The sequence below is a fragment of the Berghia stephanieae genome, chromosome 4 (genome assembly GCF_034508935.2).
Source record: "Berghia stephanieae isolate SIO BIC M18660-M18661 chromosome 4, UCSD_Bste_1.3, whole genome shotgun sequence".
In the NCBI taxonomy this organism is placed as follows: domain Eukaryota; kingdom Metazoa; phylum Mollusca; class Gastropoda; order Nudibranchia; family Aeolidiidae; genus Berghia; species Berghia stephanieae.
Genome location: NC_088363.1, coordinates 87642253 through 87670093, shown reverse-complemented (window position 1 = coordinate 87670093; position 27841 = coordinate 87642253). Strand labels below are relative to the sequence as shown.

General features: G+C 33.5%; 1 protein-coding gene across 2 annotated transcripts; it reads left to right on the top strand.

The window, feature by feature from the left end:
* Nucleotides 1–1901: 1901 nt before the first annotated feature.
* LOC144971484 (calpain-15-like) lies at nucleotides 1902–16399 on the top strand. 2 transcript variants are annotated; one of them, XM_078912437.1, is made up of 12 exons: nucleotides 1902–3437; nucleotides 4668–4876; nucleotides 5846–6029; nucleotides 7050–7194; nucleotides 7740–7815; nucleotides 9036–9161; nucleotides 10274–10435; nucleotides 11262–11423; nucleotides 11815–12017; nucleotides 13570–13718; nucleotides 14902–15080; nucleotides 16120–16399. In XM_078912437.1, the coding sequence occupies exons 1-12, from the start codon at nucleotides 2391–2393 to the stop codon at nucleotides 16310–16312; spliced, it is 2835 nt and encodes a 944-aa protein (XP_078768563.1). In that variant the 5' UTR covers nucleotides 1902–2390; the 3' UTR covers nucleotides 16313–16399. The 2 variants fall into 2 exon arrangements, 1 of the variants encoding a protein (XP_078768563.1); XR_013645142.1 differs by lacking the exons at nucleotides 14902–15080; nucleotides 16120–16399 and having other exon boundaries at nucleotides 11815–12395; nucleotides 13154–14798.
* The last annotated feature ends 11442 nt before the right edge of the window (nucleotides 16400–27841 follow it).

Below are 27841 nucleotides of genomic sequence, written 5' to 3'. Positions count from 1 at the left end.
TCGCAATTATAAAATTCCTTATGTCAAACCGTCGCTTTTTGTGGAAACAGATGGGAAGAAAAGCATATGGAGATCACAAAAGGAACGAACTCCCTCTAGGAACGGCACTTACACCTTTTCTTTTCTACATTTATACCAAGGACCAACCTGAGTTCAAGAACATCCGGAGGTTTCTATTTATGTTGATGATCTGTGTCTTGCGTTTCAGGCTCGGATTTCAAGACCATTGAGGAGAGACTAACAGATGCTCTGAAGACACTCTAGGTTCTATTTGAAGAACTCACTAAATGCCAACCCAGGAAAATCTCAAGTGTGGGCCTTCCATTTAAATAACCGCCAAATCAACAGGAAACTGATAATTTCCTAAAACGGGAACATATTATTGGACGACAACACATTTTCCGTGTTCCTCGGTGTCACTTTAGTCCGCACACTGTTCTTCTCTCAGCACACACACAAAAAAAAAACAAAAAAAAAAAACAAACAAACAAACAAATGCAGAGATGGCCACAAGAAACTGCCTCCTAAGAAAAATGGCAAACACTGCATGGGGATCAGATCCTAAAGCAATCAGGACAACCGCACTGGCCCTCTTCTATTCATCATCCGAATACCTGTGTGTGTAAGATCCTGCCATGCCAAAAAGATTGACCCTGCGCAACATAATACCTGCCGGATCATTACCGGTAACTTGAAACCAACCACAGTTCCAGTCCTCCATCGGCTGGCTGGCATTGCACATCCCCACATTGAAAGGGCCAGTGCTTCTACCGCCAAGAACTATAAACACGAAATTGACCCAAGGCATCTCCTCCTTGATCAGAACCCAACGACAAGTAGACTGAATTTTTAAAAAGAGCTCCATGGATGTATACAGACAAGCCACGTGGAGGGAGTGGGACAATCACGCAAATGAAGCCGTTGACACCCAGTAGAAGAACTGCCCTACGGAACTGAGCTCCCCATGGATGAATGGGTAGTACTCAACAGAGCACGGGCAAAACTTGGGACAACAGCTGGAAGCATGAAAAAGTGGGGGCTGGTTGACACCAGCTTGTGTACACGTGGATACCACAGCAGACGATGGAGCATATTCCTTAAAGAATGCCAGGACGGACACAGCTACACTGATCATGATCTAAGAGTCGGCTCCCCAGATACCGTGGAGTGGGTTCCGTTATTATTATTATTATTATTATTATTATTATTATTATTATTATTATTATTATTATTATTATTATTATTATTATTATTATTATTATTATTATTATTATTATTATATTATTATTATATTATTATTACTATTATTATTACTATTATTATTACTATTATTATCATTATTATTATTATTATTATTATTATTATTATTATTATTATTATTATTATTATTATTATTATTATTATTATCATTATTATTATTATCATTATTATTATTATTATTATTATTATTATTATTATTATTATTATTATTATTATTATTATTATTATTATTATTATTATTATTATTATTATTATTATTACTATTAAAATACTTCCATGATTTATAAATAGGTAAATCGATGGATTTACATGAAAAAATGCCAATTTGGTAATCCGAGATAGATGCCACTCAAGTCAAGAATTTGTTCCGGGTTAGAGATCCTAGGATTATCGATGATGACTTAAGACATTTAAGACAATTTTACCCACTCCAGTGCCACATTCCAATTATTATGATGTAAATTAAAAAAAAAAATAATAGAAAAATCTTTATCAATAGTCCATTATTCTTATGTATTTATAAAAATGGAAAATTTTATTTGAGTCTCTGAGTAATACATAAGTATTATATCGATATTTAATCATTAGACCCCCCCCCCCCCACTACCCACGGACTGAGCCCCCGCCCCCGCCTATTATTTACCCAAGTTTTTTAGTCTACAACGTTATGTCAACATTGCGTTTAAATCACCATTGTCGTCTTCACATGTTGTGTTATGTCATTTTAACTGATGAATTGATGAACATACAAAAATATTGAATTACTTCTAAAATTCAGAATCTAGATAACGTTAACATTTAATTTAGGAGGCGTTGTTACAATCCTTAGAATTATCCACCTCGGCATAGCCTCCTCTGGGGTTCTTGCCAGTGCCAGTGCAGTTGTGATGTTCAGGAGCCCACATCTGATTCAAATTATTTTGAATGAAGGCAAGTTTTCTGTGCGAAGAGATTGGTCCGAGACGAAAGAAGGGCCATGTGGTTTGTGTTGACTATGGTGTTCATCGAATCTATTCAAAATCTAGCTGATTTTAATTTTTCTCTCTAGTCTCTAGACCTAAGTCTAAGTCATCGCTCTAGTTGATAGTGTACTATTTAATTAAACATTAAACAGTCTCCCATGCTAATCGATGGCATCGAACTCAAAAATTACATGGACTTGTAGTTCCTGTACATTTAAAAACACTAATAATGGACAGAGATGCGACGTATGTCACACTAATACTGCTAGATCATCTAAAGAAAAGAGGAACGAGTCGATAGAATCATCCACTCTTTTAAATGGAAATCAAACAATTGAAATTAGTGACGACGACGACGATTTAAATGGTCAAATAAATGGAACACTTTCAATAAACCTGTTGGATGATGAGAGTCAAAATAACAGAGATCTAATTACAAAGAAGGAAGTTGGGTCATGGAAATGCCAACGATGTACTTTAGTGAATGCATCACATTTGCAAAGATGTCAAGTGTGTGAATCACCTCGAACCTCAAGGCTTCCATCATTGTCTGCTTTTGAAAGTTCAGATTCTAGTGGAGTTAGGAATAAGAAAGGATTAGGGAAATCTGACAGTAAACCACCAACAACAAACAGCTCAAAAACTCCTATTGTTGTAGACTCTGATGAATGGACTTGCCCATCTTGCACATTTAGATGTAATCCTGAGTGGGCTAAATCATGCCAAACATGTGGGAAATTAAAACCTGGGAAACAAAGAACACGTGACAGCAACTCCCCACCAAGTCCTATAGAAATTAACAAAGATCGAGTAACTTACGTTGTCCGGCCTAACCAAGGATCAAGAATTCAGAACATTAAATCTTCCGCTGAATGGAATTGTTCAAAGTGTACTTTAAAAAATCAAAGTGATAAAAAGGTGTGTACAATTTGTAATACACCGAGGAAAGAACTGAAAGGCTGGCAGTGTCAAAAGTGTACCCTCATAAATCCTGAGGATTTCTTAACTTGCACAGCATGTCAAAGTAAAAGACTATCCAAGCCTGCTTCCTCAAAAGTTGAACCACAAAGCAGTAGTGATAGAGAGGGCAGTAAAAGTCAGTCTTCCATACAGTTGTTAAAGAGGCAGGAAAGTTGTCTGACGGAGGATATCAGACATATTGAAGAAAGAGAAGCCTTTGAACTTCGGCAACAAATTATTCAACATTGTCAATTTGTAAGTAACTTTTCTTTTTTTCTTCTTCCATTGTTAAATGCCCTTTTCAATACATATCTCTCATTGAAAACATGGAATTCAATTCCTGATATAAAGTATGTCTTTGATTAGGATTTAATAAAGGGAGTGTCTACGTACACGGTAACCGGGCACCTAGCCTCAGGATTTACGTACACGGTAGCTCCGGTAACTGGTTTGCCGTAACTGGTTTGCCGCTACAATACAAGCTCCATGTATGTGTGTGTGTGTGTGTGTTGTTTTAAAAAATCACACAATACAATTTAACCCATTAAAGGCGAGATTCAAGGTTACTGTGTATGTTACTGTTACCGTGTACGTAGATCCTGAGGCTAGGTGCCCGGTTGGTAACGAAAATAATGATATCAATAAATTGCGATATTCCTTTTTCTAGCGAAGTTATGCATCTTTATTAATTGAACACCCCTAAAACTTAGTAAAAGGAAACGGCAATTTCCAGTCATAACTTTCTTATGGGCGAGTTGGGTCACAATTTGATTCCCACTGCTGCTGCTCACTAAACTGCCTAAAGTTACCGTGTACGTAGACACTCCGTTAATAAAACTCATCTTTTATAGTGGTCATCCCATTAGAATTTTGTTCTGCTCACCCTAGCTATTCTGCCTTAATTAGGTTGTTGGATCAAATATTAGATTTGTGAAAAGTAATCTGTGATACTCATTTCAATTAGATAACAGAAGATAATACATTCTACAAAAATTCACATTCTATCATTCCCAAATGGTATTCTTCTCAAATTGATAACATTGGGGAAACTGGTCAACAAGACATTTTGAGAAAAGTCAGAAATATGCTACACTTCAGTTGCAGTGTAGAGTTGCCTAGTAAATAGCAGTGTTTCTTTTTTTTTTTTTTTTTAAATGAGATACAGAAACAGTCATTTTTCTGTATCAATAATAATTGCATATTTTGTTTCAGCCCTGAGGAATGAGAGCTCTTTATTTTTTTTAACTCTTTGGAAATTGATTGTCAAATGTTCAGTTGAAGTCTTAATTGATGATGAATATTTTTAGTTGTTCTTGTTGCTGTTGTTGTTATTGTTGTTGTTGTTATTGTTGTTGTTGTTGTTGTTGTTGTTCTTTAAGTGTGGTTAAATGTTTGTATATATATATGTAAGTGCCTGAATAATTTATCTGCACTTTATAAACTTATATTCCCATTTTATCCATATTCTATTTTACCAATCCTCAGAATCGAGAAACATTTATAGATGATTCATTTCCTCCTGCCCCAAAGTCACTGTTTTCTGATCCAAAGAAGCCATTTTCCGAAATACCGATTCGATGGTGCCATCCACATGAGATATCCGTCCGCAATAGACATGACTTTAACTTACCCTGGGTTGTGTATCGTACTCCTCTGCCTGAAGATATATCTCAAGGGATCCTTGGAAACTGCTGGTTTGTGATGATAAATAAATTAATAACTAAGAGGTTTGATTTTGCCTTCAGCTGAAAAATCACATTTTATTATTTTTATCGAGTGGGCAGTTACAGTGAAGTGACTTGGTCTTTGCTCCAATTATAACCAGATTAATAATGGATTAAACTATGATTTTGATATTAAAAAAACAAAAAATTCACCATTTTAGAGTTAAACATGTTACTTTATTAGCGGGATGTCAGTCCTCTATATGGATTAATATATTAGATAAAATTAAAAGGGGGCTTGAATCTAAGCTTTGTAGAATCTAGATACTAAAACAGACAAACACTAGTTTTTTAACAATTGCATTTTGTATTTTTAAGAAAAAGGTATCTACTGGTAGAGTAAGGAATGAATCAGTATCAAGTGGAATATTGGCCAGAAATTTAAAAAATTATGAAAGCGAAGTTGTACAGTCACTACTCGTTTAATCTAATAGCACTTACTTAGTTTTTGATTTGATTTTTTCCCTTACAATTTTATTTGGGGGGGGGGGGGGGTGTGTCAAACCTTTACCTTCCTACATGAAAAATTGTATTTTTTGAATGATATGAACTACTTTGGGTCCTTGTAAGGATAGCACCCTGTGAGCGAGGGCGAGGTTAATTACTCAATGCTATAGAATACAGTGGATGCGGATGTGTGTTGAACTAGATACAAGATACCTTCAGGTCACAAAGTTAGGACCATGCCACTGTGTGGCGCTGCTCCTTTGATTGATTTACTATAAACCAAGAGCTTTGTCACAGTTATATTTATAAAGGGTATCTCAATTGACCTTCTTTATTTACATTATATATAAGTATATAATTAGATGATAATATGAATATAATAAATTATATATAGTTAAGTGTAATTTATTATAATTATTATTATTATTATTATTATTATTATTATTATTATTATTATTATTATTATTATTATTAAATTATTTTTGTCTTAAGGTTTTTGAGTGCCCTCGCAGTATTGGCAGAAAGACGTCATTTAGTGGAGCATATCATATTGACAGACAGTGTTTGCGAGGAAGGTGTTTACCAAGTGCGTCTTTGCAAGGATGGACTTTGGAAGACTGTCATCATTGATGACCTATTGCCTTGTGACCCATCAGGACAACTTGTTTTCTCTAAGGTAAAACAATGGTTTATAATTAGATTTGATTATAATCATTTGTTTTAAAACAGTGTGGGATATCAATAGTGCTGTGTTCTAATCATATTACTGTTGTTTTTTAACTTTTCACTGGAAACACAATAAACAGAATGCTTGTTTCAAATTTTGAATGTCATTACTATGATTTTTCTTTGTGTTGAACAGTAGTACATCCATTATAATGTAAAACTTTTCATTTGACTGCACAACTCCATTGATATACAGTGGTCATTTTCTAAAAACACATCTTGTAGTTACCTTGGCCCACCTTTGTCAAATTCTTAATTAAAAATACCCCTCTAATACCCAATTTCTTACATCATATAACCCATTAGTTTTCATTAGATATAAAACACAGCAATTTAATTGTAATCGCATCTCAATGTTAACAATAACATTATTCGTCTTGGGAATGTATTTAAAAAAGATTGATAATCTCAACAGGAAGACATTTCATATGAGCATTTCATATGATGGACTCTCAAATGGTCAGAGAATGTCCTCATTGATGAAAGGGTGGCACTTACTGTGTCTTCTACCATCTTATAGCTGTTTTCCAATTTGTTTTCTGTCTTTGTCTTGGAATGAGATTAATTGGTTTTGTCCTGGTCCTAGCCGGAGTCCTTGACTGGGAAGGAAACTGTCGAATGCATAGTTATTGTTTTGGGAGATGATTTGTTTTTGCTTGTAAATCATCTCTCTGTTATGTTTTATTATATTTGTTATTTTGAATGTATAATGTAAGCATTTGAGTATATTCCTCTTTGTTGGATTTTGTCCTTGTGTCCGGATGAGACATATAGGTGATCTCAAACCAAGTACATTGGTGGTATGCTCTTGGAATCTACATCTGATCCCTATTTGTTTCCAGTTCCCCTCTGTTTTACTTTTCTTGGGTGCTTTAATTGTAATTCTAGAATGATTCATTGAAAGTAATGTTAATTACTATTCTGATTATTTTTTAAAAAATTCTCAGTGTATGATTTAATTTTTGACCAGGCTGAAAGAAAACAGTTATGGGTTCCTCTCATTGAGAAGGCAATGGCCAAATTGCATGGAAGTTATGAGGCTCTTATAGCTGGAAAATGTATAGAAGGTCTCTCTATTTTAACTGGAGCTCCATGTGAAAGTGTGCCTTTACAAAGTAAGTTATTGGCTTTTTCATGCTCTCTTGTAAAATACTATCAGCAAACTCCTTAGAGCAAATATTTGCCGTCTTCCCAGAGATAGAGAAGTTTTAAATTTTACAGACTATTGCTCAGCGTTTTTAGTTTATTTAAAATTTGGGGCCATCAAAATTTTTTTTTTAACGTTTTGAAGATGGCCCTTGGATGAAAGTCTATTCTTAGCCTGAGTAAATAATTCAAAAAGTAAAAACATATTGTTTATGAGAATTGCAGATGATGGTTGATTTAAATTTAGAAGACATGATTGTTTTTGTTTTTTTGTTTGTTTTTTTTTTTTTGTTTTTTTGTTTTTCTTTAGAAGACATGATTGTTGTTGTGCCAATGATGATAATGACCATTCAAATATTTTTTAATAGGGAATCCATTGGAAGTAAAGTTTCAAATCTCTAACTCAACTTTTTAAAAACATTTTTTACTGAACTGAAAAGAAAAAGATCTGAAAATAGATTTACCCAATTTGTTTGTTTTATTTTTTTCTTCTTAATTTTCATTGTGTTGCCAGATGATGCTTCAAGTAAGGGAGTAGAAATTTGTCCTGATTTGATATGGGCCAAACTTTTGAGTTGTAGAGATATGAAGTAAGTTGTGCATGTCTACTTTTAAGGATAAAATTTACTTTATTTGATCTTTAGTGTTTCAAAATAATACTGTTTATTCTTTACTCCTCTATGATCACAGCGGGTTTATCCAAAGTAGTTTAAATTGTTACTCAAACCTTACTCGGTAAACATATTTATTATTTATTGACTGATTTTTAAAAAATTCATAACTGAAGTATTTTGGAAAGAAGGGAAGTATATCTTATTGTTACATTTTAAAAACCATCCAATGTCTTAATGCACCAAGGTATTCTCAAGAAAAGTTTTGTCAAGAATAAAGAAAGTGGAACTCTGCCTGTGAACTTATATCTCATGCTGAAGTTCCTTGTTATCTTAGTTATTAATTTACTTAAATAAAAATGACTTTTAAAAAATTTATTTTTCACCCTTTTTTGTTGTTGTACGTACGTACTGTTTATGAAATTTTCATATATTACTTTTTGACATTCTGTTGTGAAATAAAATATTGTCAAATAAATAATTTTTTGTGTGTAGTGTAAAAATGCAAATTGTGTAACAATATTCATGTTACATACTTATCTTTTATTTATTTGATGGGGTAGTGTTAAGTCTGAGTACAAATAGTAGTGGAGTTTAATAGTTTGACGAGTGAGGAAGAGAGAAAATAATACAGAGGGAAAGACTGAAAGAGAGAGAGAAAGAGAAAGAGAACACAACCTTTGTCTTTCTGATGAGGGATATCAAAGCACAAGCTTGTGAAGGAAAAAATAATATAATATGGAGTTTGGTGAAAGTGGAGGATGGTAATGGAAATATTAAGAAGGTTTTTGTGATGATGATGATAATGATGATGTTGTTGATAACGATGATGGTGACAATGACTACGATGTTTGTAATGTGCATATGTGTGAGTGTGTATATATATGTCAATATATTATGTAATGTATGTTCTTTATAATATCCTATTGTTATAAATGTGTAACCAAATGACAAATTGCCACGATTTTGAGGATAATAAAGACATATTAATATTATTATTACTGTTATTATTATTATTATTATTATTATTATTATTATTATTATTATTATTATTATTATTATTATCATTATTATTATTATTATTATTATTATTATTATTATTATTATTATTATTATTGTTATTATATTATTATTATTATTATTATTATTATTATTATTATTATTATTATTATTATTATTATTATTATTATAATCTGCAGGTTTTTGATGGGTGCCTCATGTGGAGGTGGTAACATGAAGGCCAGCAGTGCAGAGTTCAATCAAGTCGGTTTACGTGCCAGACATGCTTATTCCATACTAGATGTTCAAGTACTGGAGGGAAATAAGTGAGTGAATCGAAAAGAATTGGATGATAATCTGAAAAAGGTGTTATTTTAGTTGTTTTGTTTATTCGATTGAACAACTTTATCCTCTGATCTCACATTTGTCTTTACTGTATTATTTATATTTTTTAGTTGATAAAGGATGAACTCAATACACCTGCATCTTTTGTAAAGGTATGTTTGATATAAATGATAATAAAAAAAAAAGTGAGCTTTTATATAGCGCAATATCCACTTAACATGCTCAAAGCGCTTTACAAGGGGTCCCTGGCCAACAGCAATACTTAACATGTAGGGCAAGACATGACGCCTGTTTGGCGATATTACAATTCTTTTGGACCTTCCGATCCAAAGGTGAGTGTCATACCACTAGACCACATAGCTGCATAATGCCAGATCTCTGTGGTGTGATTGCCATACAATCAGAAGATATGAGATTGGATAAACTATCAAGATGATTTTTATTTATTTATACCGTTTTATCTCTTTTGTTTGGCATTCACATCCTCATTCAAAAGTTTTATATTCTACCTGTGTCACTAATTTTTTTATAATGATAATGTTTTGACTCCAAATTTAAGATATCTGAAAACCCCTATCATTCAACTATGTTTCTCCATAGTCAGAAAATTGATTTTGAATGAAAAAACAAATCTTAAAACATTATTTAGAGAAATTTTTAATGTAGATGACATGTTTAGTGTAATGATTCAGCCCTTTTATCATGATAATTTATAATTTTGTTAGGTAAAGATTGTCCAATTATACAAATACTTTTTTTTAGACGGGCACTAAATGAAATATGTTATTGATATTTGATATTGTTAATTATTTTATTATTATTTTATGCCTTTTCTGCCACGACATCATAAGACATTGTCGCCTAGGCATTCCACGAAGGAATATAGATAACTCATCAAACAAGATGTCTGATGTCAACAGGAATCACCCATATTGTCCAAGTGAGCAAATTGGGGGTTAATAATCTTGCTCAAGGAAAAAAACGAAAGTGCCTGAAGTGGGGCTCGAACCCGGGTCCTTCCGGGTCACAGTGCAATGCCTTAACCACTCTGACACTTCGCCCCCTGTTAATTATCTATAATTATTGTTTTTAGGTTGATCAAGTTGCGTAATCCATGGGGTCATTTTTCTTGGAATGGTAAATGGAGTGATGGTTCACCAGCCTGGCAAACGATATCTTTATCCGAAAGGAGCAGATTTTTGGCAGCTGGACAGGAACAAGGAGTTTTCTGGATGGAGTTTACTGATTTGATGAGGTATTCCTTTTAGTCCATTCCATTGGTTAGTCATGAATGAGTCTGCTATTGTATGAAGAGGACCAAAGGCTTTCCCTCTCATAGCTTGTTACAGGAAAATAATATAATATGGAGTATGATGAAGATGGTGATGGTGTTATAGGGGAATGGTGAAAGTGAAGGATTGTAACGAAATTATTAGGAAGGTTGTTGTGATGATGATGATGATGGTGATGATGATGATGGTGATGTTGTTGTTGTTGATGCCTTTTTTTCGATGACTACGATGTTACTAGTGTGCATCTGTGTGAGTGTGTCTATGTCAATATTGTATTGTTATAAATGTGTAACCAAATGACAAATTGCCACTTATTTGAGGACAATAAAGATTTATTATTATGTCAAATGTCGTTTATGAAATGTGTGAGATTGACAAAAAATATCTGTTTAGGTTGGAGTGGTTGGGAGAATTCGATTTTTGGTCAGCGTTATGTAGCTCAAAGTTACTTGCTTCTTTCTTTTGTTGATTGTTGTTAGAATTATCAAAATAATGTAATTATACTTACCATGATATGAGGCAAATCTTAACATATATGATAATATGATTGGTATCACGGTTTGATGTTGAATTATTTTATTTATGAGATTGTATCTTTTCTAGTTCACAAGGTTTGGAGGCTTAGAAAAATATGTCTTCATTATGCTGTCTTTTTTACCTTTCACTTTCTTTTGGATGGCTCTCTTATTTTACTGATTTAATATTTTTATTTAATAATTCTTTTAATTACTCATTCAATTAATGTAAATAATTCAACCATCATTTAAAATCATTGTTTTTTGTTTCCAGGTACTTTGACAGTGTTGATATTTGCAAAGTCTTACCAGAATGGCACGAGAGTCGTGTGACTGGTTTTTTCCCTTTTAATTGTTGTGATCCTGTTCAAGCTGTACGACTCACTGTATTTTGTCCAACAGAAGTTGAATTAGGTCTTTTCCAAGAAAGCTCAAGGTATAATGTTATTGTGAGAAAAAATGGTATTTATTTTTCTTTTTTTTTTTTTTCTCATAATGATTTCCTAATTTTTGAAATTTTAAAGGACATAACTTTTTTTTTTAGTAAGTATAGCCAATGTTTGCACGTGGAAAAGAGTCGAATGAGCCAGTAGTATCTTTTAAATATCTGTACTATATAGATATTAAAATTGCCTTCAATTGTGTTCAGTTTTTGACAAGAGACTTTTCTTTGATATACAGTATTTTTAAAATTTGAATTAAAATTTGAGTCAAAGTTATAAGAAGAAAGAAAATGATAAGACATTTTATACAGATGCTTGCCGAGTGAATTTCTAATATTTGATATTCATGTATATTAATTTCTTCTATTACTGATTTTTTCTCAGGGGTGGCAAGAGCATCAAAAGTCCCTTAGACTTATGCATTGTTGTAACTACAGACCCTCAGAACTCCAGTCAGGTATCCGTAGGATCGCTTATAACCAACAGTACGAGGGATGTACACAGCTTTGCAGGAGTGAGTCACATGTTTGAGGCAGGGGAGTACCTGGTTGTGCCGCTGGCTTTCCAACAGTGGGATTGTCAAGAACGTAAGAGCACATGATTTATTTATTTAAAAAAAATACTTATGGCATTTTCCATTAGCCTTACCTAAGAGAAGAAAAAAGATGAAAAGGAAGGCACAATCTTGTTATTTTTTTTATTTAAAAAAAAAGTCATTTGGAAGACCTAATTTGACAATTTATTCATGTTTGAATATTTTAAGATCTATTACAATCACTCGTTCTTGTGAGTCTTTTAAGATGAGATTTATTTTGATGTTTGACCGAAGGGATTATAAGTAGTCCTTAGCCATTGAGCCCATGGAGCTGGAGTTTATCCCAGTTTCTGTAGCGTGAAATGGACAATAGCTATTACTTGCTATCCTTTTGATAGGACGCTAGTCTATCTCACAGGACTTTCCCTGGGTGGGGTTCCTGTCTTCCCATAGTGGACAGGGGTACTTACTGTGTATTCTATCCCTCTATTTCTGATTTCCAACTTGCTTTCTGTCTTTGTCTTGGAATGAGATAACTTGGTTTGTCCTGCCTCTGGCCGGATACCCTGGCTGAGAAGGAAACAGTCAAATGTATAGTCAGTATTGGGAGATGATATTTTTCTACTTGTAAATCATCTCTCTGTTATACACTGCATTATGTTTTTTTTTACATGTTATATATGATTTGTAAACGTTTGAGTGTATTCCTCTTAGTGGGGACCTGTGCTCAAGTCTGGATGAGACTTTTAGGTGGGTGATCTCAAACTAAGTACTTTGATTGTGTGTTCTTGGAATCTACATCTGTTTCTTATTTGAACCAATTCCCCTTTGTCTTCCCTTTTCTTGGGTGTTTTAATTTTAATTCTAGAACTTTTTACTTTCCCATTTTCTTCCTTTTTACTGACGCTGACATGACCTTAATGTGTTGCAAGCACCGGAAAACCCTTTTAAAAAAAACAAAAGTGCTTTTTGCCAAATCTAACAGACTCTGCTACCCATTCACTGCTGGGTGGACAGGGGGGTCAGAAAAAATCTCAATTGCATCTGGGATCGATCTCGGTCCCTTTGCATGTGAAGCGAGTGCTCTACCAACTGAGCTATCAGGGATTATAATTATTGTTTAATTAATATGTTCAAATGTGTCATAAGGGAACTATGTCTTGTTTCATTAAAAAAATATCTGTTAAGAATCATAAGGAGAGGGGTAGGTGTTACAGAAAAAATATTGACTTAAATACTTTAATCGATAATTGCCCCTTTGCTTGTAGTTGTGAGGAGAATGCTCTACCAACTTAACTATTAGGACTGCGTCCAATTAGAAAGAGTGTCTCACCATTATACAATGTCAAAGGTAAAAGTAAAGAGAATCAAATTATGCTGAAACAAGAGAGAGGAGTAAACAAATGCATATAAAGAACACAACTAATAGTATCATAAACTCATAGAATAAGCATTACAATAAACATTCACAACTATGAACAGTCAAAGCACACCCATCTTGGAAAAAAGACTTGTTTTTAGTAACAGCTACAATGGTCACAGAGCTTTTTGAAGTGCTTTGATTAAATGTGGAGATATTTCAGTAAAATAGTTTTGTATTTCAGATGCCAGCGAAAGGAAGCCATTCCACAATTATGTGCTGTCCATTCATAGCTCTAAAAGAGTCATGATAGAAGAAGGTGTGAAGGGAAGGCCCTACATTCTAGCTGATGCCATCATTCAACTGTCTGTATCTAAGGGCAAAAGAGAAGAGGTTTGCTTTGAGTTTCCATTTTCTTCTAACGCAATTTCTTTCTAAATAATGTATTGACAAGAATCAAATATTAAGATATATGACTTTCTTTACTTTGTATTATTAAGCTGCATTTCTTGTGAAGAAATAAAAATCTACTTGCAAGAAAAACAGTGTTTTGTTTTTGAAGACAGTAATAAAATTCAAGTTTTTTCTAAAGCTTTCAATTTTTTATTTTAAGTTGGGTTTTTTTTACTTGTATATGTGAAGGGTCTTTTGTTATTTTTTTTTTCCATTTGGTTCGTGACATAAGATAAAAAAAAAAATAAAAAATTGATCACTGAAGTTGGTAGCTGGTCTTGATTTCCAGTTTTATGAGTACGGTCCACTTTGAATAATCGCTACACCTTGGGATCAGAAAAAATGTTGCGATTAACCGAATTTGCAATTAACTGAAGTTGAGTTTCCTGTCCACTATTGCAACATTTTACACATATATGATAAACTTAGACCATGTTGTAAATATTGTTCTTAGTCCACCACAGACTGAGAAGTTTGATTGAAATAAAAACCATATGGCAGCCCTATATAGATTTTGACAAGCAAAAGCAGCTTTGATGCAAGCCGACAGCTTATTCAGATTGGATTCACTTTCACTCTTTTATTTTCAACATTTGTGGGAGTCAAAGAGATTAGTCGTGGTGAGAGATAAATAGCTCTCACCAAACTCGTTGGTCACTATGCACAGTTGTCAACCCCAATACAAAGGATATCGCTCATCCCCTCTTTACAATTGTCATTATCTACCTGTTGTCAAGACTCTACCCAACCCCTTCGCCTCCTTTTTAATAGTCACAGATGGCATCACAAACCCATACTGCAAAGCCCTGCCCTCTTTTATCTCTAATAGAGTGGTTACACACTGCTGTAACAGTAACCCCGCTCACTCTCGATTCTTCAGCCTGTCATGATTTCACCCATGATAAAATTTAATCATGATATTGTGTTTGATTGATTTCTTGAATTTGCCACTTTTTGAGGTCAAAAATTTGTTGTGATTAACCGAAGTGTGTTGCAATTAACAAGTGACTTTAAAAAAAATTAATTCTGTTTCTTGTAAAATGTTGCAATTAACTGAAAGTTACAATTAACTGAGTTGCGAAAATCCGGAGTGGACTGTATCACCTTTTGTGTTAATTTTCAGCTCAGACAAGGTTTGACTGCTTATACTCTGTTAAATGGGTGGGCTGGAAGTATTCTGGTTGTGGAGAATAGAACACCAAAGTCATCTGTTTTCATCGAATGTGACTGCTCACAAAGCACCAACATTGTCTCCACTAGAGGCACCCTTCAAACACAAGATGTTGTTCCTTCTTACCACAGGTAATTATTACAGTAAGCCTTTGTTTAAAGGCACTTTGAACTGTCATAGTTTCCAATACAGGTTGTGACCATAAAAAAATAAAAAAAATAAAAGGTAATTACTAATACAAGTTGTTTTTTTTTCCAAACCCATCATTAACTTCCACAATTTTTGTTATTTTATACTTCTATGTAATATAATCAGGACAAAAATTGATATGATTTTAAAATGCCATAATGTCGTCATTGCCATGTTGACAAGTTGCAGTTGCATTGTTTGTCCATAATGCAGGAACAACGGTCATGAATTTCTGGATTGTGATATCTTAGAAAATTGCTGTTCTTGACTTCATTACAGGAATGACGTTAATGCGCTACTATTTTATGTTAAGGTTTTCAAAATATTATTTGGTCGTGTTTTAATGCATTTTGTAGCTCCATTTTTTTTTTACAAAACTGACAGTATTTGGTTAAAATTTACTCAACATTGTAAAAGGCCATTGTTTTATTTTTTGAAATTCAATTTTTCTATAATAATTTATATGCAATTGGTTGTAAAATGCCTCTTGAATGGCCAGTTGTCCATAAACATACAGGTTGGCATGGTCCTTAAGATGAGACCCTGCCTCATTAATGTGACTTTGAACTGGGTTTTGGGTGCTAGTAAAGTGGACAATGCACTTGTTGATGCAAAGGCTTGCATTATATGAGAAAGTAGCTATATTGAAGTCTCATCAGTCAAAATTATACTGTTCAAGTAAGTTTATGTGGCCCAGAAAGCACTTAACGTATCTTCATCTTTGGGCGAACAGTCAACAGAGGTTTTGGGAATTCCCTTTCTTTTTTCCTACTCATAAGGGACCAATCCTTTTAAAACCCTGAACTCAATTCATTACTTTGTCTTTGGAATTATTTAAAATTCAAGCTCTGATTACAAGCAATCATTTTTAGTCTGGCATGAGAGGAAAACAGCATCTAATCAACCTATGTCAATAATTTTGGCATCATTTGCATTCCATGTTCTTTTTCAAATGTATATATATTTTTTTTTCCTTTTCAGACAAGTCATAATGGTATTAACTCAGCTCGAGGCGAGGGAATCCTATCACTTAACAAGGAGAATAGTTCATTGTCCTACATCTAACCCTCTTCTTGGAGAACGGGGTTTTGGATCGACGTCAAGACAGTCTAATCATTCACCAGTCATCACCAAAGAAATGCAGGGATTACATGCCCCAAGGCCATATGTTTAATTCCTAGCCATTCATTTATATATTACATTAAGTCAATTATTATCCCCAGAATGATGGATATATATTTAAAAGTCTTTAAAAGGGTTTATATATATATATATATATATATATATATATATATATATATATATATATATATATATATATATATATATATATATATATATATATATATATATATATATATATATATTTCAAGTATAATTATAACCAACAGCTCCTTTTATCAAAAAGTTGAGCACTATTATTTCATGGCTTTTGTTTTTATAATATATATATATATATATATATATATATATATATATATATATAATATATATATATATATATATATATATATATATATATATATATATATATATATATATATATATATATATATTTATATATCAATGACTTCAGTTTTTTTTTTTTACATGTTTGATAGATCACAAACGCATTTCATTAGTTTGTCATTCTGATTTACTATGTAATTGGGATTGGTACGAATTCATTTTGATTGATGAAAAAGTCTCATTACATACTCAATTTATGGTTGGAGTTGGAGGCCTCAGATATCAGGAAATTGAGGTGAACAGCTCACTATTCATGCAATATAACTTACTTTACCACATTATACTTGCAGTCATCTTATGTCCTACTGTCACATGAAAGCTGAATGCTATTCGTAATGATTGAAAAGAATTTTATATATTTATTTAAAAATCTCTTTACGAATGTTGCAGTCAGATATTTTGTCCTGATTCGTGAGGAATGGCTTTGAGAGAGGGAAGCAAGTTGAAGATTGGTTAAACTCTTGTAACTTATATGACATATATATAGAAATGACAATACTTCCTTCCTGATTGCCACCTGTCTTCCATGTAGTATTTGCTAAAGCGTTTTTTATTTAAATTTAAATGTTACCATTTTTTAAAGCGTGAAGATAATCGAAGAGATTACATATGAGATTTGTGCTCATTTTGATCTCTCATCCCAAACATGACATTTTCCATATGTGTATATATTCAGCTCTGTACGCTTTTCTATGAAAAGACGAAAAAATCTTATGGAGGTAACATTAAGAAACTCCTTTGAAATGGAAACGGAGCAGAAAGTAGGAGACTATTCTTTAATTGATCTCATTTACATTTGTAGTCAAACCTTTCATGTCTTTTTCCAAGTTTCTTAATTCGTTTGTATTTTAAAATCTTTTATTCATTAATTTTTTATTTTTTTTGTAAATCAAATTCATGTGTTAATTTAAATATCTTCTTGTATGTGCCTGGATGATTCTTTGGGTGAGCATAATATGAGCACATTGCAGCAGGGATCAACTTTTATTTTTTCTGTGAACAAGTTCCCCTTTATCTTACTTATTCTTTGGTAAGTCTAATTCTTTAGTGTTAGTTGCAAGGTCTGATAAACTTGGCACTTTCGACTACTCTTTTATATTCTATCACAATATAATCTCACAACTCATGACTATCACATGACCATCAAAACTGCTATGGATCAACAAAAAATAACTTATCAATATTCAACATCATTGGGTGATTCTCAAGCTTAGTAGAAGCAGGCGTGGTGTCTCAGTCTATAGGCAGGGGGACACAACAGGGCTTGTATTTGTAAGTCAAACATGTCTATAATTGTCTTATCAGCAACCTTTTCCTCTTGGCAATTCATATGGCTTAAAATTGTTAACAGCACCATGAGATCAAAATAAAAAGCTTAAAAGAACAAAAACACCTCCGAATAGCGACAACCTCTTGATAACGGCATTGCCCCCTGGTCCCGATTTTTTTTTTCTATTTAAGATCAGTAAAAAAAACCTCCAAATAACGACGCACTTTTTGATAAAACCTCCAAATAACGACATCATTTTGGCGATTTTCAGCAGTTTTCGTAGATATCTGATACTAAAACGCAGCTTTTGACTGGGTGGGGTTCCTGACCTCCCATAGTGGGCAGGGGGATACATACCGTGTCTTCTATCCCCTATATCTTTTATATCCAACATGCTTTCTGTCTTTGTCTTGGAATGAGATTACTTGGTTTTGTCCTGGTCCTGGCCAGATGCCCTGGCTGAGGGGGAAACAGTTGAATGTATAGTTAGTTTTGGGAGATGATATTTTTTTCATTGTAAATCATCTCTCTGTTATGCAGTGGATTATGCTTTCTTTATATTATATATGATTTGTAAAACATTTGAGTGTGTTCCTCTTAGCGGGGACCTGTGCTTGTGTCTGGATGAGACTTTTAGTGATCTCAAACTAAGTACTTTGATAGAGTGCTTTTGGAATCTACACCTGTTTCTTATTTGAACCAATTCCCCTTTGTCTTCCCTTTTCTTGGATGCTTTATTGTAATTCTAGAATTTTTTACTATCCCATTTTCTTCCTTTTTACTGGCGCTGATATGACCTTAATGTGTTGCAAGTGCCGTAAAACCCTTAAAAGCATAAAAGCAAAGCAGCTTTTGAAACCAATGGGAACGCAGCTTCTTTTTTTTTTTGACGAATCTTGGCTGATATGCATTAATAAAAACTAAGGTATAAATGTAAGTGTAAGCAAGTAAACACAAAATCTTGGAAAATGTGATATTATGTGGTGATAGAAGTAGTAGTAGTAGTAGTAGTAGTAGTAGTAGTAGTAGTAGTAGTTGTAGTAGTAGTAGTTGTAGAAGTAGTAGTAGTAGTAGTAATAATAATAAAAAATAATAGTATAGTAGTAGTAGAAGTAATAATAATAATAATAATAATAATAATAGTAGTAGTAGTAGTAGTAGTAGTAGTAGTAGTAGTAGTAGTAGTAGTAGTATTAGTAGCAGTAGTTGTATTAGTAGTGTTTTTATGGGAGGAGGAATTTTATCTAACTCGCAGCGTCCGAATTACACCTGTTTTTGTTTGTTTTAAAGGGTTTTACAGCGCTTGTGACACATCTATGTCATATCAGCGCCAGTAAAAAGGAAGAAAATTGGCTAGTAAAAAACGTTCTAGATTTACAATTGAAATGACATAAGAAAAAGTAAGACAAAGGGGAATGGTTTAAATAGGGAACAGATGTAGATTCCAGGAGCACACTATCAGTGTACTCAGTTCAGATCACCTAAAAGTCTCATCCAGAGACACGCACAAGAACCCTCAAAGAGGAATACACTACAATGTTTTGTTTGTCTTGTCAATGTTAATAAAAACTGGTCCCGCGGGCCTTACCACGCCCATTTTGTCCGCCATCTTGGAAACCTCTAAATAACGACACCTCCGGATAAGGACATAAAAACTCGGTACCGTGGCATGTCGTTATCGGGAGGTTCCACTGTATCTTTTTTTTTTATTATCTTGAATCCTGACTTGCTACTTTTTCTTAGGCATTTACAGGAAGTAAGATATCTTGTGCAAGCGCCATTCAGCATTACAATAGATTTATTTAGCATATATATTGTTTCATTTGTTTCAGTTGACAAACTTTAAATTAATTTTTTTTTCTTTCCTTTCCTTTTGCCATAACTGAAGTGAAGGCTGGAATTATCAAATCAATAATAAGAAAGTCTCGGTTATTTCAAAAAAAAAAAAAAGAAAAAAAAAATAAACATACCCATTTCATTGTCTATTTACTTGCTTTATTACTGCTATATCGTACATGAACATGGAAGACCAGATGCAGTCAATGTTATGAAATACGTGTTTTCTGTGGGGTTTTTTTTTTTTTTTTTGGTTTGTAAGAAAAATTTCTTAAGCCTCTTTAACTAGAAAATAAAATTTGGTCAAAAGGAAATGCAAATATAATTTACACTTTACTTTTAAGTACTTTATAAATATCACATTTCGAATTGTTTTATTAGATTGGATTCTATACTCGAAAACTTGCATTTGGCAGCACAGTTTATCTCAATGTGATTTATTTTTACAGCTTAAATTGAATAAACGTTAACAAAATTATGATACTTGTATTACTTGTTATATTTATACAGTTTTACAGAACTGACAACTGACATTATTTGGTTAAAATTTACTCAACATGGTGTGCATGCAGTGTATTGTTTTATTTTTTTAAATTAAATTCAAATTTTCTATAATCATTTATATGCAATTGGTTGTAAAATGCCTCTTGAATGGCCAGTTGTCCATAAACATACAGGTTGGCATGGTCCTTAAGATGAGACCCTGCCTCATTAATGTGACTTTGAACTGGGTTTTGGGTGCTAGTAAAGTGGACAATGCACTTGTTGATGCAAAGCCTTGCAATATACGAGAAAGTAGCTATATTGAAGTCTCATCAGTCAAAATTATACTGTTCAAGTAAGTTTTGTGGTCCAGAAAGCACTTAACATATCTTCATCTTTGGGCGAACAGTCAACAGAGGTTTTGGGAATTTCCCTTTCTTTTTTCCTACTCATAAGGGACCAATCCTTCTAAAACCTTGAACTCAATTCATTACTTTGTCTTTGGAATTATTTAAAATTCAATCTCTGATTGCAAACAATAATTTTTAGTTTGGCATGAGAGGAAAGCAGCATGTAATCCTTGACCTCCCTTAATTCTTTAAAGGCACATTGATAGTTCACTCATGGAATCTTCTGTTCTTTACTTGAACCAGTCCCTTTGTCTTACATTTTCTTTTCTGCTTTAAAATGTTTCCCATATTATCTTCCTTTTTATTGGCGCTGAGATTACCTAAAACTGTTGCAAGCCCTTTAAAACCCCTTACAACAAACCTCTCCAACAAATGACATCTGCAATAGGTATGAGGGAGGGTCAGCGAAATTCTTGTCAACTCATTGTCAGTTTTCATTGGTTGTGTAATGTATCTTCACCCCAGATTCATTTGCTGCTCATTTCATTGACATATAAACTTTCCTGCTTTACAATAACAGGGTGAGATAGGCTGATTTAATATGTACGGATGGTTACAATGAAGAACAGAATTAACTGTTTACTTTAACTTCATAACGACCGGTGCAAATAGGTATCAATCTTTTATAAAAGAGTTATCAAAATAATAGCTAAATGAAGGAACAAACTATAATGGGTTCAAAAAAGAAAAGAAAAAGAAATAAATAGATATGCGCATTTTTAAAGTGCACAAATGGTTTCACCATACAGAATATTTTTCACAATGCTTTATTAATTTATTCAGCCATCTACATGGATCCAAATTTCCTTTCTACACAGAACTTGTTTGATGGGAGTGTTTTAGCACTCTTACAACATTTATCATTGCCTATTCAAGTACTCATTCACATTTGAGTGTAGTTAGGTTATAATATTTGTAAAACAGGAGCTGTGGTTTTGCAAGCATTGCCACCCATGCTCGTCAACCATGATCAACATTGTATTACATTATTACAAGTAGAGACACTGCACCATTCGGCTTCTGTATAAAAGAATATGACATACACTATCATAATTTCACTGAAAAGTAGAAAATGGTAGGGGCTGCCTGAAGCCGGTGATTGTGAAAATACTAACGAAAGAGTGAAAATGGAGAGGCTTCGTATGAGAATAAAACAGACAATGGATGTTTCGGGTACAAACCCTTCGTCAGCACAACAATTCACAAATTAACGTGGAAATCAAATAAAATAAAATGCAAAATAACATGTATCGTCTGTACTCAATGGTGGTTGCAGTATGAATGAAACGTTAGCGGTGCGTGGGTAGTGGTGAATCTGGAGATGGAGGTGTTCAGATTAGGGAGATGTAACCCTATATATTTATATATTATATTTTGAAGTTTTTCTTTACCCTGGGTATTCTTGACTGATGTGATCCAAAGGCAGCCTGTTTTCTTATCTCCTCTCATTATTTATCAAGACAATTTTATTACAATTTGTAACTGTAAATATTTCAATATTCAGTGTTGATTATTTTATTACCAAGCGTTTTTGTTGTTTTTCTTTTGTAGACATTGTCAATGGGTTTCAGGTCAGTGTATTTATAAGTTATTTTCAGTTAAGTGTATTTTTCCTACTCAGGATTAAAACCCTTGCTTTGTCTTAGTGTCAAAACCCCCCGTCTTCCAAGCAGATGAGTAACAATTCCCTACCATACGAGTTGAGTATGGGAAACCCTTAAGCAAGGCTCAGCCCTCTTTCAGGGTAGAGAGTCTGAGCAGGGGTAGAACAGATTCTTTTTTGTAGGGGAAACGTTTGCTGACTTTTCTGTTCTCTTAAATTTGTTGTCTTCAGTGTGACTTTTTCATATTGTCCGGAATGAGTTTACTTGATTTTGACCCCTAAAAGGTTGCAAGTACTGTCAATTTCCCATGATCAAAATGCACGTTAATGTTAAATTACATGTTTTCAATGATATCATTCATGATTTTTTTTATTTAATCAATGCATAAAAGTTTGGGTCGTGTTCATAAATGAGATTGCTTATGTGAATTTGAACCCTCCAAAAAATGATTCCTATTTCTCTCTGTAACTTTCTTGATTAAACCACATGGATCAGTGCTGATGGTTTTCCTTGGATTCGCAGAAATCCGCGATTTTGGAGTTAGAGGAGGAATTTCCTACTTTTATAAAATTAGGTCTCCTTCACTCAAATGTACTGGCAGTTTGATGTGTGGTTGCCAGAAGTTAGCTAGAGTATCAGTATCAATGATAGTTTATCATCTCAATTGCTCTGAAAGTGAGGGCTAGGATGGGGCAATTGTTAAAAAAAGAATTCCTCCTTTTTCATTTCTTATCACAATTGGCACTGATGCATGTAATCAGAGTGAGATTGACTTTATGTATTTGTGCCGAGAATGAAAAGTGATGAGTTCAATATTGGTGGGATTTATTTTATCGTTTCCTATAACCTCACTTATAAATATGTATGCAGACTTTTGGTGAAGTGGGAAGTTGTGAGATGATTCATTAAGAACTGGGTGGGGTTCCTGACCTCCCATAATGGGCAGGAAGGTACATACTGTCTCTTCTATCCCCCTATGTCTGTTTTCTGTCTTTGTCTTGGGGTGAGATTACTTGGTTTTGTCCTGGCCCTGTCCGGATACCCTGGCTGGGAGGGAAACAGTCAAATGTTAGTTAGTTTTGGGAGATTATATTTTTTTACCTTGTATATCATCTCTCTGTTATGCACTGTATTATGTTTTGTTTATGTATTATATATGATTTGTAAACATTTGAGTGTATTCCTCTTAGTGGGGACCTGTGCTTGTGTCTGGATGAGAATTTAGGTGATCTCAAACTAAGTACACTGATAGTGTGCTCTTGGAATCTACATCTGTTCCCTATTTGAACCAATTCCCCTTTGTCTGCCTTATTCTTGGATGCTTTAATTGTAATTCTAGAACTTTTTACTATCCCATTTTCTTCCTTTTTACTGGCGCTGATATGACCTTAATGTGTTGCAAGCGCCGTAAAACACTTAAAAACAAAACAAACTTATTTATGTCTATTAATTTTTAAAACGGATCCCCTCGTGTGTTGCTGTTGTTTTGTTTTTTTTCTAGGTTTCTTAAAGACCAGTTTCAGATAAGCTAATCTTAATAGTGGCATGTGGCCGCAAGTTGAAGCAAGTTTATAAGGAAAGAGCTGTTCCCACCCTACATAGCAATATATTCTTGATTGGGTCAGATTTGTCTGAAGATAAGCCTTTAATAAAAAAAGCATTTCTCTCTTTGCGGAGAATATACTATCAATTTACTTCTTTTAAAAAAATATAATATTTGATATTATAATATTATATATTTTATTATTGGCATGCTATCAATTTACAAACTCATCTGGTAGACTCCGGGTGGGGTTCCTACCTCCCATAGTGGGCAGGGAGGTACTTATTGTGTCTTCTATCCCCCTATATCTGTTTTCCAACTTGCATTCTGTCTTTGTCTTGGAATGAGATTGCTTGGTTTTGTCCTGGCCCTGGTCGGGGTCCTGGCTGGGAGGGAAACAGTCGAATGCATAGTTATTGTTTTGGGAGATGATATTTTTTTCCTTGTAAATCATCTCTCTGTTATGTATTATTATATTTGTTCTAATTTATAATGTAAGCATTTGAGTGTATTCCTCTTAGTGGGGGCCGTGCTTGTGTCCGGATGAGACTTATTGGTGATCTCAAACTAAGAACATTGATGGTATGCTCTTGGAATCTACATCTGATCCCTATTTGTTCCCAGTTCCCCTTTGTCTTACTTTTTCTTGAATGCTTTAATTGTAATTCTAGAACTTTTTACTGTCCCATTTTCTTCTTTTTACTGGCGCTGCTATAACCTAAATGTGTTGCAAGCGCCGTAAAACCCTTAAAAAACAAAAAAAAAAACAAAAACATCTGGTAGACTAGAAGTAATCAAATGTATGTGAAATGTCAACAAATTGATACTGTTGGTTTTGGTTTAATCTATGTTTAAATTTGGCAGCTGAAATGGAGATGGAATTGGTCGATATGTGGTGTTAAAATTTGAACATAAGGATTTTAAAAACAGAGAGAGAGAGAGAGAGAGAGAGAGAGAGAGAGAGAGAGAGAGAGAGAGAGAGACAGAGAGAGAGAGAGAGAGAGAGAGAGAGAGAGAGAGAGAGAGAGAGAGAGAGAGAGAGAGAGAGAGATTTAATTTTACGAACGCCACTTTCATTGGATAATGTAGGGAGTGGGGTTTAGAAGAGGAAAATAAAAACATATAATATATCTTTCTTGCAAAATGCAGTCATGACAGCTATCTCAGTGAATTTATGTTCTCCAATATGATCAAATCTCAAATGCTCTGATCTAAAGATTAACTTTTTGTTTGTTTTGTTCTGCTTTTCTTATAACTGTATGTCGTGATATATAAAAATATACATTATTTGGAAGGCTATCCATTGATATTATTATTTGTTTGTTGTGATACATATTCCTTTCTTTTTTAATCCCAAGAGGTTGGTATACTCAAAAGTTTTCTTTCAACAATGTCATTCCCACAACATTTTATAAGATGTATACATCATGCCCCGCGATTTATTGTCTTTTGTTCTATAAAATTTCTGTTTCGTGTTGATAAGTCGGATATCTGCAAAATTATTGCATTGAATGATGATGATATTTAGATTTATTTATTTATTACTTTGTTTATTTATTTATTTATTTATTTATTTATTAAAACACATAAAATAATTGATAAGCTTGCACATTTTTTTTCAGTCTCTGATAATCATTTTTAAAAAAAATTAAATGCTTCCCTCAAAGAAATAGAAGTCTGCCAGAAAATCATTTTATTGTCAATTTTAAATGTGTGCAGTGCAATTAGAGATATATATGACTTGGTGTACTTATATAAAGGTCATAAAGTTAATTTTGAAATGTAAGTTCAGGTTAAAGGCATAGTGAAATATAATTGTTAAATATCAGGTGTATTAGATGGGGTACACTTAAATAGTTACACATAATGAACGAATCTATAAAAATGACAAAATAAATAATAGAGTGATGATTTACAACGAAAAAAAAAAAATAATAATCTTACTAAAAATATTATCCATCTGACTGTTTTCATCTCAACAAGACTCCAGTCAGAGCTCAGGTGACACCTTGGGTGGGGATCCTGACCTTCCATAGTGGCCAGGGAGGTACATGCTGCGTCTTCTATCCCCCCATACCCGTTTTCCAATTGTTTCCTGTCGTTGTCTTGGAATGAGATTACTTAGTTTTGTCCTGACCCTGGCTGGAGTCCTTGGCTGGGAGGGAAACAGTCGAATGTATAGTTAGAGTTTTGGGAGATGATATTTTTTTCCTTGTAAATCATCTCTCTGTTATGTATTATGAATATAAATAGGCAAATTTGTTATTTTGAATGTATAATGTAAGCATTTGAGTGTATTCCTCTTTGTTGGATTTTGTGCTTGTGTCCGGATGAGACTATAGGTGATTTCAAACTAAGTACATTGGTGGTATGCTCTTGGAATCTACATCTGATCCCTATTTGTTCCCAGTTCCCCTTTGTCTTACTTCTCTTGGGTGCTTTAACTGTAATTCTAGAACTTTTTACTATCCCATTTTCTTCCTTTTTACTGGCGCTGATATAACCTAAGTGTGTTGCAAGCGCCGTAAAACCCTTAAAAACAAAAAACAATCAGGTGACACCAAATGGTCTTATATTCCAGAATAAGGACACAGTCACATGAAACTAACAAATGATATAAGGGGGAAAGATGGGGTAACAAGGCTAACGAAGAATCCTGGTCAATCCCAAAGTCGGCAGGAGTTCACATTTGAGTGAGAGTGTGTTCCTCTTATTAAGGATCTGTACTTTTGTTTGTCCACTTTCTTGCTACTCCTCTATCCCCACATATCATTTATCTTTTTCTTGTGGTTTTAGGTCGTTGACATCATTTGGTTTCATCTAGGCCCTACTTGGGAGTATTTTGATGGTAGAGAGATGAATTGATTTACCTTTTTGTGATAGGTGATATTTTTTTCCCTAGTAAAAATCATCTATCTTTAGTATTTTATACTCATTGATATGCATTTTGTAACCATATAAAAGTAGCCCTGTTGGTGAGATCCTGTGTTCGTGTCTGAATGGATGGGACTTTATGGAAGGTGGTCTCAGTCTCAAAATGGAAACAGTGGTTTGCTGTTTGACCATTGTTTTAAAGCAGACCCCCTTGACTCCCTTTCTTTTCTCTTGAATGATTATAAGTTCATATCTGACATCTTTTAATTTTTCTTCATCTTCTTTTTACTTGTGATCAAATTACCTATAATATGTGTTAAGATCGCCATAAAACCTGTAAAAACAAGCAAATAGGGAAAGGATAACATGTGAGTTACGTCCTTCACAAATAAAGTGTTTTCCTCGTTTTTCTTTGATTTGTTTCAATTTTTCCATTCTTTATATTTCAAATTTAATTATATATGGGAGTATGCAGTTTTCTTGTTCTGCATCTGCAAACACTATTGCAAAGTTAACTATCGCACTTAGACAAAATCACTTTTAAAAATCCCAACAAAAATCTGATGTGTGACCCATCGTGTCAAATTGGTATTATGTCTAGTGAAAAAAATACTGAACAGTTTGATTTTAGGTTTCAATTATAATAGTCTGTGATGCTCTTATTGTCAAGAATTAAATTTTTTTAAAAAATCATCAAATCAAGATTTAAAAAAAAAAAATTTAAATGAAATATTGATTATTTTTTACTTTAAATCCAATTTTTAACAGATTGTTTTCCCCGACATCATACTGGTGGATAGTGGGTGACATTTTAGATCTAGCTTGTGATTTAAAAAAAAAAAAATAATAATAAAAAAATTGAGCTTTTTATATAGCTCAATATCCACTAAACGTGCTCAAAGTGCTTTACAAGGGGTCCCTGGCCAACAGCAACATTTAACATGAAGGACGAGACATGACGCCTGTTAGGCGAAATTACAACTTTTTTTCGGACAGAGACAACACTGTTAATGGCCAGGTACTCATTTTACACCCGAGTACGGTAAGAGAATGTGAGTAAAGAGCCTTCTCCAAGGACTCAACTATGCACTGAGCGAAGCTCAAACCCAGGAACTTCCGATCCGAAAGCGAGTGTCATACCACTAAACCACATAGCCGCACGTCCATAGATTGC